The following is a 13,591-nucleotide window of genomic DNA, read 5'->3' as shown; positions in this document are numbered from 1 at the left end:
ATATATATCTGTGTGTACTTTCCCCAATATTGGTCTCTCTGTACTTTACTGCCATGCTCTACAAAATTTCACCTGACAACCCTGGAGTATGGGTCAAAAATCACTTAGATGGTGGACTCTACAATCTCTCTAGATTTCAATCGCAAAGACAAGGCTTAATGACTGTTTCCAATATCTTAACATATACAGCAGCATTAATTCTACGAACCTGTGCAAAGATGTAAGGTTTCATGACATGACCTTTATTACTTATCACTCCTAAAACCATTACAGTTGCTGGAAACATAATGAGTATCATTCTGGGGATATCAGAAGGATCTACACATAACCAGTTAGACCTTTGGTTGAAGAGAAGAACCAATGCATGTTCATGAAAGTTTTTAACCTTGTTAAGTAACTGCTTAGCACAGGTCAAACTGTTTTCTTGTGTCATTGCAGACATAAATTGCCCTCTCCTCAGTACATACAACTTGGAAGACGATGAGTGATCTGGAAGACCTGCCATGAGTGTCACCACTGGAAATGTGGACAAAATTCATCAGCTTGTGCATGAGGATCATTGGAAGACGATCAATGACATTTTGAAGCATTTAAGGGAGGACATTCAGCAAAAGTATGAAGAATTGGATTCTTCACAACAACAATGCACCCTGTCACCAAGCTCTCTTCACTTGTGAGTTTTTCACCAAAAACAATATGGTATCACTTCCATGCTCACCCTATTTGCCAGATTTAGCACCTGCAGACTTCTATCTCGTCCCCAAACTGAAAATGCAACTCAAAGGTCGCCATTTTAACACCATTGTCAAGATCAGGAGTGAATCACCAAAGGTCCTCAACTTACTTACAGAAAATGACTTCCAGACCAGATTCCAAAAGTGGCAGGAATGCTGGGACCAGTGTATTGCTGCACATGGCAACTATTTCGAAGTAGATGATGTTAAAACTTAGGCAAATAAGTAATTTTTTATCAAACATAACTACCCCAGGAACTTTTTGATACCACCTCATATACCATTCACCTTATGCCATAAAACATGTTGATAAATTTGAAGGAAAGCTTAAAATAATAAAAGAAGTCCTAACAAAACTAGATCAATAAAATATACCTCTGATGGACAATTTCAACTTCTCCAACACCAAATGACCTGAGAGCAATATAATTTCAGGAATAACATACAAAAACAGAATCAAGCAGAATTCTTAATTGATCTCATGAAACAAACAATACTACTCCTAGTCAGGAACATCTTCGGCCTCTATTTCAACCTATAACATATAACTCATCCAAAATGTAAAGGTGCCACCCATGATTTTCTCAGACCACAACATTCTAGAAGTAACAATGTATGGCCCAAAACTACTTAAAGATGTATACAACAAAGGAAACATCCAAACCCTATCCAGTTTGAATTTCTATAAGGCTAACTAGAAGTCAATTGGAAAGCAGATCCTCAAACAAAATTGGCCTTAAAGTCTCTCTGTACAAGATTGTGATATGAAATTCAAAGAATTTCTGTTAATAATATATGCCATATATATTAAAATTGTCAGAGAGAGAAGAACCAATATACAGGAAAATATTATCCACTGAGACAGGAGAGTCCTTATGAGACACAGAAAAAGGTCTCAAATCATTTAAATAAACTTAATGATAGTGAGAAGTCCATCATCATCATTTAACATGTTTTCCGTGCTGGCATCGGTTGGATGGTTTGATAGGAACTGGCCAGCAGAAGAGCTACCCAGGCTCCATATTTGTTTTGGCACAGTTTCTACAGCTGGAAGCCCTTCCTAATACCAGCCACTTTACAGAGCGTATTGTGTGCTTTTACACAGCACTGGCACAAGTGCTTTTACACAGCACCAGTACAGGTGCTCTTCACATGGCACCTGCACCCACAAGCCTGCAAAATTAGGAATGCTCAGCTGGAGTGGAATGCAGGTGACATACCTGTCTGCAAGGACAATCATGATTTCACTTAGCTTGATGTCTTCTCAAGCATAAGTCCCTCCTTAAAAAAAATTACCATAAAAAAGAGGGGTAAAATAGAAAGCAGCACTGTTAAAATTATAAAAATGAACCCTAAAGCCTTTTATAAATTTGCAAAATAATTTGCTTTCGTATGCTACATGATAAGGCCTCAGTTTGAAGAAAATGGTTTACTGACTGCAAGCCCTGTGAGGAAAGTGTTTTCACATCCCCACTGGGAGATATGCTAATAAGCAAGCCTTCACACTACATATCTACATGGGAAAGAGACAATCATCAATTACACTGACATAAAAGAAGAGGATATAATATCAGTTTCAAATTTTGACACCAGGCCAGTAATTTCAGGGGAGGATTAAGTTGATAACATTGACCCCAGAGCTCAACTGATACTTATTTTATTGACCCCAAAAGGATAAAAGGCAAAGTCAACCTTGGCGAAATTTGATCTCAGAACAAAAAGGCAGATGAAATATCATTAAGATTTTTCCCAGCATGTTAATGAGTCTGCCAGCCTACCAACTTAGAAAAGGAGGCAATATCAGCCACAGATGAGATGAACTAAAATTCAGCAATGGGCCCCTATTGGTTTGCTAGTTACTCTTCTGAAGACAAACAAGAAAGCTCTTGCAAAGCCACTGCAGATACTTTCCAAAGTTTCTTTGCATGTGGCAAACTTCTCAAAATGTTAAAAAAAAATTATGCGGAGTACATGTGAAGGTTAGAGAGGAATGAAGCTAGTATGCTCCACTGGATGTGTAAGAGAAGTTAGGCATAAGAGGAATTGGATGCAGTGTACAAGAGAGAAGACTGCACTGGTTTGGTCATGTGATGCAAATGATGCCGATAGCTCCATAAAGTGCCAATCACTCTAAGTTAACGGAATACGTGGAAGTGGGAGACCCAGAAAGACTTGGGATGAAGTATTGAAGAATCACTTCAGAATGCTGAACCTTTCAAGCCAGATGACAAAGGACCTAGATGCCTGGCGCCTACTGGTACTCAAGAAGACCCATGCTCCACAGCAGGAGTGCTAAGGCTGGTTCCCCTGGTGGAGAGGATTGGCCTGCAAGAGTCCTGTGCTAGTGCCACATAGAAAGCACTCATGCTGGTGCTATTTAAAAGCACCCATGCGATGCCACATAAAAGCACCTATGCAGTGCTACGTAAAAGTACCCAGCATACTCTGTGAAGTGGTTGGCATTAGGAAGGGCATCCAGTCGTGGAAACTATACCAAATCAGACTGGAGCCTGGTGCAATTCTCCAGCTTGCTAATCCTGGTCAAACCATCCAACCCATGCCAGCATGGACAACAGACGTTAAATGATGATGATGATGATAAGAGGAAACAGAGCATATGCTCTTACCGCACATATGAAAAAAGTCATGGAACACATTGTCAGAAGGAATCTGATCAAGTTCCTAGAAAATAGCTTGCTCACTAGCATGCAGCATAGCTTCCCTCCACAAAGGAGCTGCCTTATACAGCAACCATGACTGGATACTAAAACAACTGCTCAACCATTTAAATTTGGATGTGATATTATCTCAACTTTGCCAAGGTTTTCAATAAAGTTGAGCATAAAATGTCACAAACTGTGTGATTTTGATATAGTTGGAGAACTCAGGGAGAGGCTGCTTGACAGGTAGGACTCAGTCACAACCAAAGGTGTTGTCTCTAAGGAGACATCAATTATCAGGAAATTGTACTGGGGCCACTACTGTTTATAGTGGCTCTCTCTCTCTCTCTCTCAAATATGCCCCCAGTCACTCTCACCAGCTATGCTGGCAATACTATAACTTCACCAACAATCAAGGATCTTGATGGTAACTCAAAACTACAGGAAGATCTGAAAGTAATATACAAGTGGGCTGAAGAGAACAACATTCAGTCCAATGCTATTGGCTCGCAAACAGATTGCAATCGGAATACACAGGACCAAAATCACTGTCTGGGTATCCACATGAGTTAAGATGTATCATTCTGTATACAGATTACTATAATAACAACAATGTGCAGACAAGTGGCTAGTTGAATTCATGTTTCACTTATAAAAAACATTTGTTCTCAGTCGCCTGAGATTTGGTTACCACAATGTTCTGCTTGAGGTAATCCAAAGTCACTACACCAAGAGGGTTACCTCCATACAACAAAAGAGCTACTGCAAGAGGCTCTACTCCCTAGAGAGAGAGAGAGGATATGTATGTCGTTATTCAGTTTTATTTCAAGATTTCTTGCCAATAGAAAAAGAGCTGGTTCCTAACCTAGATACAACACTCCTTCATTGGAATTACAACATTAACAACACAGGGTGTATGTGTCTGTGTGTGTGTGTGCACGCACACATGTGTATATGTGCAGATTTGTATGTTTTGTTTTATGTATATATTCTCATGTGTATAGTTGCATATTTAATCGTGCACATATATATTTAAATCATAAACTTCTGGAAAGTTTTACAGATTTTTAGTTTTAGTGATGGATTGGATCTGTAGTCTTCAAATCAGCTTTCTCTGTTCTAGTTTTGAGAAGGCTAATTTCTCAACATTAGTACTTTAGGCAGTGTGTTGCATATCTCAGGGCCCCAATAATTACAGGTATAAACCTGAACTTGAAATCTGGATAAAGTAACTGCAGATTTCTCAATAATTCAGTGTAGGTATTCTTTTTTTCACTGATCTTCAGTATAATAATGTTAACATCCTCTGGGCAGCTAATTTCCACAACTGTACACAGTTTCTCTTGCCTATCCCAAATCATTGTGCTTACAGTTTATTGAGGTTTTGACTGGGACATTCCACCAGTACTCCTTTTTATTGAGTGGCTATGACTTCTACCATATTATGCAGTCTTATTTCTTCCTCCATGGGGTTATCCTTCTGATGGATTTCATTATAGAGTGTCCTAGCTACATCATCATGTCTCATCCATAGATAATACTGTGGTGACATTTTCAGACAATTGCTTATGATGTAGGTGATATCTTCAGTGCTAACTCCACAAAGTCTGCATCAGTTGTCACATTTTACTGCTTTTCCTGCATCTCTATCTCTTTTATGCATCAGGTATTTGGTTGATATTTCTTGTTTCTGGCTCACAAATGCATACCCTTCAAAGTGGGAGGCAGTAATTTGGTTACTGGTCCATGATAGACTGCTTTGATGATCAATGTTACTATCACCTCAGAGCTTTCTATTAATATATCCATGCATAGTTTTCTGCTCATATATGCTCATCCTTTCAGCTGATGATACATTGTGGTAGAGACGTGCAACTTCTTTGGGCATGTATTTAAGACTATCAGACAAGGAATGCTGCCCAAGGAGCTGCCATCCAAGTCATATGATGTTATCAATCTCATGTATGCAAACTTAGTCAAGGGATGCACTTCAACATTCGGTGGTTAAAAGATGTTGCTGAAAGGATATGATACAACATTCAAAGGCATTTTGGATCAATATTAAGCCTCTGCCGCTTTGTTTTCATTTTAAGCAGAGGCAGTCTACTACGTCACTGCTTATGTGGAAATTACATGTGCTTGTTATATTCTCCAGGTTTTCACATCAATGGCTTGGATCTCATCAAGCAGTCCAAATGTTGATATGAGTACTGACACTGCAAACACATTGTAGGCCACTGTTTTATTGAATGCAGAGAGTTCTGAGGTTCAAATTTTCTTTATTCAGCTGTAATATTCTTTAGTGGTAAGTGTTTCATTACAGGTGCCATTGCAAGATATGTTTTCATCCACCATAGATACCTGTAGCATTCTTCATCAGATATAGAAGAAACAGTCAAGTCATTGATGGAGATGTTGCTAGTCTGGTTTACAGTTTTCCCCTTTTTCACAACCATATAACAACATTTATCCTCATCAAACTCCAACCCTACATCCTTTGAGAATGGTATAACTAGGTCAAGGCTCATTTTCATCTTGTGTATATTCTTTGCATAAAGTTTCAAATCATCCACAAAGAAACAGTGTGTAATTTTGTTATTTCTGTTTCCTTGTGAACAAATGAGATATCCTTCAGACTCCCTTAACATGAATGACAAGGGGTTCACAGAAAGTATAAACATCACAGAGAGGCTGTCCCTTCGGAATAAGCATGCCTATGCGATACTGTATTCTATCGGTGATAATACAGTCACTCTTTGTGTTTAATTTCAAGATGGTGACCCACAATGAAGTTAGGTCAGCTATGGCTAGCTCACTGGAACTTTAGCAAGTTGAAGGTCTTCTACCATCCATGAGTGGGGAACAGCCAAAGATTTTCTTGTAGTCTACCCACATTGAAACTAGGTTCCTGTTATGCTCTCGCACCTCTGACATCACAGTTTTGTTGATTAACAATTGCTTAGCACATCCTCAGACTCCTTTCTACCTAGCTACTTGTTCTGCTGTGACGATGTTAAGGCGGCAAGCTGGCAGAAACGTAAGCACATCAGGCAAAATGTTTAACGGTATTTTGTCTGCCGTTACGTTCTGAGTTCAACTTTGCTTTTCACCCTTTCGGGGTCGATAAATTAAGTACCAGTTATGCACTGGAGTCGATGTAATTGACTTAATCCCTTTGTGTGTCCTTGTTTGTCCCCTCTATGTTTAGCCCCTTGTGGGCAATAAAGAAATAAGAAACGTTAGCACGCCAGGTGAAATGCTTAGTGGTATTTTGTCTGCCACTACATTCTAAGTTCAAATTCTTCCGAGGCCAACTTAGCCTTTCATCCTTTCAGGGTCGATTAAATAAGTACCAGTTACACACTGGGGTCGATGTAATCGACTTAATTCCTGGTTTGTCCCATCTATGTTTAGCCATCTGTGGGAAATAAAGACATAGATGTTATTGGTTTCACAATGGTCCTCAAGGAAGAGGTTTAAGCATGTTGTATATATCTTATACATTAAGTTCTGGCATGCAATTGGCCAGTAGTTTTTTTGCCATGTGGGTTGTTCTGCATTTGGGGATTAATTTTGTCTCTGTCAGAGCTAACCAGTGTGGTATGCTACTGTTCCCATTGAGAGCTTGCTGGTACAGATTGATAAGATATAGTTGGTAGAAGGTGAGCTCCTTGTACCAATATCCAATAATCAAGTCTCTTCCAGAAACTTTTCCATCCTGGAGTTTCTAGATCACAATTGCAAGGGTATCACCATCAATGCTGTATGTATGTATGTATGTATGTATGATGTATGTACGTCATACATACATACATGGTGGGGTCAAGCGTCTAACTAGGATTGAAAGTTATACCAATCACTGAACTGCATGGTACCAAAGACCCCGCCCTTTCCGTCAAGAGCAAGTGCCCAATATTGTAACAGCTTAGGGTTCAAAGGCTCGGATGTGTTAAAAGAATATTTAAACAAATTTATATCTGAGATACGACATGAAACCACATATTGGAAAGACACAGAAACAAGGGCAGCTTTATCTAACGCACTGCTTCAGTGAAAAGTGAGACAGTAAAGGGTTTGAAATATTCTAGCAATCACGTTATTTCCAACATGGCCACAGCCACTGACAACCAGAAAAAGTTTGTTATTAATCATTCTAAATTATGATTTGGCATAAAAAAAACATTTTGTTTGAAGTGTCGCTTCCTCGTTGTTCGTAATTTTTCACCTCCAAAATTTTTCGGAGATTTTTTTTTCTGTTTTATGCTTTAAAAACGTTACGCAATATATTTGAAAATTAATAATTTGAGATATTCAAAACTTAAATCTGAAAATCATTTCAAATTGAGAAATTTAAGTAAAGTTTTGGCAGACAAAATTCTGTTCCTCTCAACAATTTTAAATCGTAATCTACAGAGTTTTATAACCCGCATAAATCTGAAGTAATTCTCGTTTTTCTTTTCGTTTTGTTTGTTTTTTTCGCGCACTAATTTTCCGATTCATTTCTATAGGAATGCCATCTGACACATAAAGTGTGTGTGTGCGTGGGTGACTGTGAATGTATCTATGTATGTATGCAACAAAATTTATCCCACCCCTATTAAGAAAATGTGTCAGGTAAACATCTTCACAAAGATGTTAATTATCAAGTGTCACAAAGGCTGTAAATATCCAGATGTAATAGTTGTATACATAATATAAAAGGGTGAACCAGTCTTAAGTATAAACAATAACAGTTTTGCCTTTTTTTTTTTCACAATTGAAAGTGAAACGTGTCTAATTATTGCGTGTTCTTTATTTACAGTTGAAACTAAATTATACATGCATAATACACATGTTTAATGTAACTGTGCATCTGTCTGTGTGCAATTTATAAGGATATAGAAGTATTTGGTTGATGTCGATGTTCAATATTAAGATGTAAATAAAGACAATGTGAAAAGTGTACAAAACAGATACGGAACAAATGATTAAGAATTTGGTTAATACAACGTAATAGTAAGATAATTGTGATTTTTCATGTAATATAAACCCTACTTTGTAGCTACTGTAAATCTCAAAAAGTAGGAGCGGCACAATAAATATTAACGTTAATATCTATGCGTTTATCGTAAGAAACAAACGATATATGAAAAGGAGAAAATATGCGAATCATAAATGAATGATTTCATTTCAAAAAGTTAAAATATTTCTATGTTACAATGACTACTCACAAAACTGATCCTTTTTTTATCCATATTTTTGTTAGGATACACGACAATTCGTAATTTTCAGCTTTTTTTAATGAGCAACCTAATTGTTCTACGGACGAACTGGACTATTTATATTAGTCTACAAGCGCCATTTTAATATAATAACCAATCAAATTACATTTCTTATCCCTCCAACGACCGACTATATCACGTGATACGTTTTTCTTTAGTGGTGCTAATATTATATAATTGCCGATATTTTACTATTCGTTTTTTTTTATTGTAACAAATGTATTTGATGTTGGCAAAGGTAAAGAATACGCACACCCGGGGTTTGGGTTTAGCGTTAGGGTTACTGTTTTTGTTGTGCTGAAAACGGATGGTGTGCATATTCTTTAACTCCACCTTTGATGTTTTTAAGCAGAACTTAATGGAGAGCTAGTGAAACTGCTTTATGGCCAAATCCTTTATATGCAATATGCTTACGTGTGAGAAATTTTGTGGTGTCCTCTGAAAGCTTAGAGAGTGGAATTATTGCTGAGAGAGTAATTACTGAAAAGACTTCTGTATGAAAAACAACAGCTGTAAGCATTGTAAATCTAATTAGAAATACTTATGCGCTGAGAATGATAGCTCAGACTACTTTCACTTTAGTTATTTTTAGTATGTACGGGAGATAATTTCAGACATGTTTAAATTTTATTACATTTCCTCAGGAAAAAATTACTCTTACTGTGTACGTCAAAGAAATGATGTAAGAATCACTAATTTTTTACCTGTTTGTTTTTTGCTAAAAATCGTGAGAAAGTCAAATAAAATTTAAATATATCTGGAATTGTCAAAATGATACCCAAGTGATGATCAAAGTTACAATACTCACTGATGAGGATAGAGTGATACCCGAGTAGTGTATCCAAGTAACGTCACCTGCTGATGAATATATTTATATACAAACATCATTTCTTCATTATTGTCATCTAATATCCATTATCCTAGCTGACATAGGTTGGGTGGTTTGACAGCAAGTTGCAGGACTACATCAAGCTCCAGTGTCAGTTTTGACATGGTTTCTACAGCCAGATGCCCTTATTAATGCCAACCATTTAACAGGGTTGTATTCAGCACCAATGTCTGTTTTGGCATGGTTTCTATATCCCTTCTAATGTCAACTACTTTAGAGTGTGTACTGTGTGCTTTTTTTTTATTTTTGCTTTTTTTGTAGTACTAGCACTAGTAAAGTCACCAAGTAACTTGTGAGACAAGACACCTTGGCTGAATGGGAATGCAGAATTGAGGGAGATGGTTTATGCCAGGTGTTGAGAGGTTAAAATATAATGGAGGAACAAGAAGACGTGTCTTGCTACAGAGACGATACATGGCTACCCCAGCTACAAAGAAAAAATGATGGTGGAGATGGGTGTCAGAGTATACCCTCAAGGTACAGGAAGATAGATATATGATAAAATATGGACAAAGATATGAGGATGGTAAGATGGGAAAATTTGTGAGAGTGTGAAGAGAGTGACATGTTTAGAGATGAGGATACAATGAACAGTGAACATGGCCAATCATGAACTACAGTTTGGAGGGAGAGTGGGTCAGAGAAGAGGAAGTGATAAGTAACTGTACATCTTGGGGATGTGGCAGAGGAGGGTAACAGTATAATAGGACCATAAATGAGAACTAAAGAGATGATGCAAACTGAAGGGTAAGAGAGGGATGCACAGTGAAAAAATGAAGGTCAGAGGTACATAGCAGTGGATATAGTGAGTGGCCAACAAATATATGAATGGGCTTTCATTGGAAAATAAAATGTTAAGAGATGATATTGAAATGTGGGTTAACAATGAAAGTGGTTCTAAGGAGATGGAGAACTGGTAGCACACAAAGGAGGATGAAATATATGCTGTTCTGTTTTCATATATATATATCTACATATATTTGTGAAAGAGGATAACAAGCATCTCAAGTCATATACATTATTATTCTTATTACTTGAGATGCTTGTTATGCCTTGGCGTTTGTTGTCCTCTTTTACAAACATATATCTGCTATATCAGAAACCTAAAATGGTTCCATAGCTCCCATCTTAGTTATGAGCTTGGAGCCCTGATAACCCATTACAGCACTTACCCAGTGTACCTAGTCGTTTAGATCACCAGTGAAATAAACCTCCATATTCTGTATCTATATATGATATAATGAAACAGACAGACTCCAATAAGGCCAATGTTGTTTTATATCAGCAAGACTTACATTATGTAATAAAATTAATAAAAAGAGCACTGTGAACTTGCCATGAGGAGTGGAAAATCCAACATTTTGGACAAAGCCCTTCTTCAGAGGAAAAGTTGAAAGGAGAGAAATTAATGAGACAGCAGAGTTTTACATACTCTAAGTTAAAAAACAACAAAAACATGCAGGACCATGTGAGCTTCATATATGAAGGAGAAACAGTGGTAGGAGAAACATGGTAGGAGAAACATGGTAGGAGAAACAGTGTGAGAAGGAAGAAGGAAAAAATAATGGAATGAGGAGAAGCAAGGAAGTTGGGAGTACCTGCTTCACCTCATTCTACTACTCTTTTCTTCTTCTTACACTGTTCATCCTACCACTTCTTGTTCATGTATGAAGTTCATGTGGTTCCTTCTCTTTTGCAGCCAGTTTTTGTTTTGCTTTTTCTTATAACTAAGAGAACCATCTTTTTTATTATGCTTAACTTCAAATATCTCAATGAAGAGATATCTTCTATCTTTTACCATTTCTCCTGACTGTTGCCATAATGCTTTGTGATATTCAAATTTTTTAAAACCACATTTTAGCAGCCTTTTGAATTATTTTGGATGCTGTCTTTGCTTCAATATCATTCCGTGCAGCTTCAAACTGAATTTTCATCCATCCATCAGGCCAAATCACTCAACAGATTATCGTCACAGTATTCTTAACATTCTCTTTTCTTCTTCAAAACAACTTATGCGAACTACGATCTATTTCTTGTGTCAAGCACGACCATCTAACACAGCAGCTCACCCACTAACATTCTCTTCTTTCTGTCTTTTGCTCTTTCATTCAACTTCAGTAAATATATATTTTTAGACATGGCACCTCAACAGCCAATTTTATGACTTTTTAGTTTCACAAATGATCGTAAAATTTGCTTACATATCTGCCAGTATCCCACTTCTCTCACATTATTCACAACATCCATGTTTACACCATCTCCAGAGATCTACTTCTCACACATGCTGAACAAGCTCTGCTTAACAGGGGCCTAAATTTTATTCTCCTCCAAAACAAACCCAGTAAATTCAATGCATGCACTGATATTGGAGCTAACCCAAGTACATCTTCCACAACAGAAGTCCAGATGCCCCAATTGAGGATGACTTCACGAAACATAAAAAATGCATTTCCCAACTGGACACCAAGCTTAGGCCTACATCTTTCTGTGGATTTATTTGTCAATAAATGCTGTTTCAGTTTAAGCATCTTTATTTTCAAGAAAAAGACTAAGGAGATTGAACGTTCTCACATTGGAACTAGACACACACAAGAAGCTTTGTAAACAGTGGGACATTGTTATCAAACCAGCCAACAAAGGAGACACTAATGTAGTTTGATGATCTGACTGGAACAGAGAAGACGAATTCCACCAATTTAACAACCCTCAATCTTACATGAAGATACCAAATGATCTTACCAGCCATGACTAGTGTGACATTGAAATTTCCAGTTATGCAGACAAAATTTAATGTGATAATGCATATCAGAAATGATTGAAGAAAAATATTTGCAATTATTTTGTTGTTACTATATTGGAGATAATTATAATGCAAGTTGTTACAATATGTAAGATACAATATATACAACTTTGTCAAGTTGCTTCTGTGTACACAATTTGTTTGTAATGCTCCATTCTGTATGACAGTTAGTTTCATCTCTGTGACTACTAGGGAGAAAGACAATAAAAGGAATTTTTGCAAATAAATAGTGTAACAGTTGTGTTCTTACACTCGTAATAGGACATACCTGAAGTGAGGAAGGTTACCATGCTCTTTAACTGGAGATGGGTCAGCCACAAAAAGAAAGAGAATGCTTATTCCTCAGCCAAATGCCAAATGATCAAAAGAGGTTGAATGATATTTGCTTGTGTATTTATAATCTTCAAAATTAATTAGGTCAACCAATAACAATAGGATTCTTCACTATATCAGTTTTGACCTGCGAATGCCTCAAAAATGTTTGAGAGGTCAGTTTTTTTCTTATTAATCTCTCAATGCCACTAGTAAAGACAATAGGCCAAGAATTTGACAATGTGGCAAAATGTGGATTTATTTTGAATCTTAGCTAAGGTATTCTGTAACTGTTCACTACATCAGAAACAAGAGTACACCACTGTTCATTAACTTATCGCCTTCAGCTCACTTCCACTCACTGCCACTAACCTATTTGTAACCACATCCTAAATCTCTAATATCCACTTCATTCTCAAAATTCACAAACCAGACAATCCTGGCTACCCTATTGTCTCAGTTAGTAACTGTCCCATGAAATTTTTTCATCTTATCTTGACAAACTATTATCATCACTCATCACTGCATTACCCTAACTCATTAAAGACACCAACCATACCCTAAACTTCTTCAACTCATTCTCTTTTCCATTTAAAAGTTTCTATTTGGTTAAAAAGAGACGATGAGCAATGGCTAGAGAAATATTGAGCTTTGTTTTTAATAACCAGTTGATCTAGCAAGCGGGGCCTCATATCAGTGAGGGGGGCTGGTGCGCATTGATGCCGTCGAGAGGTAGGCCCCGAAACAGCGCGCATTCTCTCCTGATGACCCCATACACTTGCTGGCTTCCGGTATGTGGAGTTCTCGACTGATAGCACTTGCATGTGCGAGTTGTTTGCAAGACATATTTAATCTTGTACGTGTCATTCTTTCAACTCCAATATAATACCACTTATTATTATAAATAACTTGTAGGACCTCATTTGGCCCTGCTT

General features: G+C 37.3%; 1 protein-coding gene across 1 annotated transcript in view; it reads right to left on the bottom strand.

Moving 5' to 3' along the window:
• The window catches only part of LOC106883549 (uncharacterized), a 4,499-nt gene extending 2,525 nt beyond the window's left edge, over positions 1-1,974 (bottom strand). Inside the window, exons 1-3 of the mRNA XM_052973481.1 lie at positions 1,955-1,974; positions 1,110-1,148; positions 209-338 (exon numbers count right to left, since the gene is read on the bottom strand). Coding sequence (XP_052829441.1) covers positions 209-338; positions 1,110-1,148; positions 1,955-1,974 — 189 coding nt within the window. The remainder of the gene's footprint in view (positions 1-208; positions 339-1,109; positions 1,149-1,954) is intronic.
• Between the last annotated feature and the right edge of the window lie 11,617 nt (positions 1,975-13,591).

This window comes from Octopus bimaculoides, chromosome 16 (assembly GCF_001194135.2).
Source record: "Octopus bimaculoides isolate UCB-OBI-ISO-001 chromosome 16, ASM119413v2, whole genome shotgun sequence".
NCBI lineage: Eukaryota > Metazoa > Mollusca > Cephalopoda > Octopoda > Octopodidae > Octopus > Octopus bimaculoides.
The sequence above is the reverse complement of the archived record's forward strand: the minus strand, read 5'-3'. Positions and strand labels throughout refer to the sequence as shown.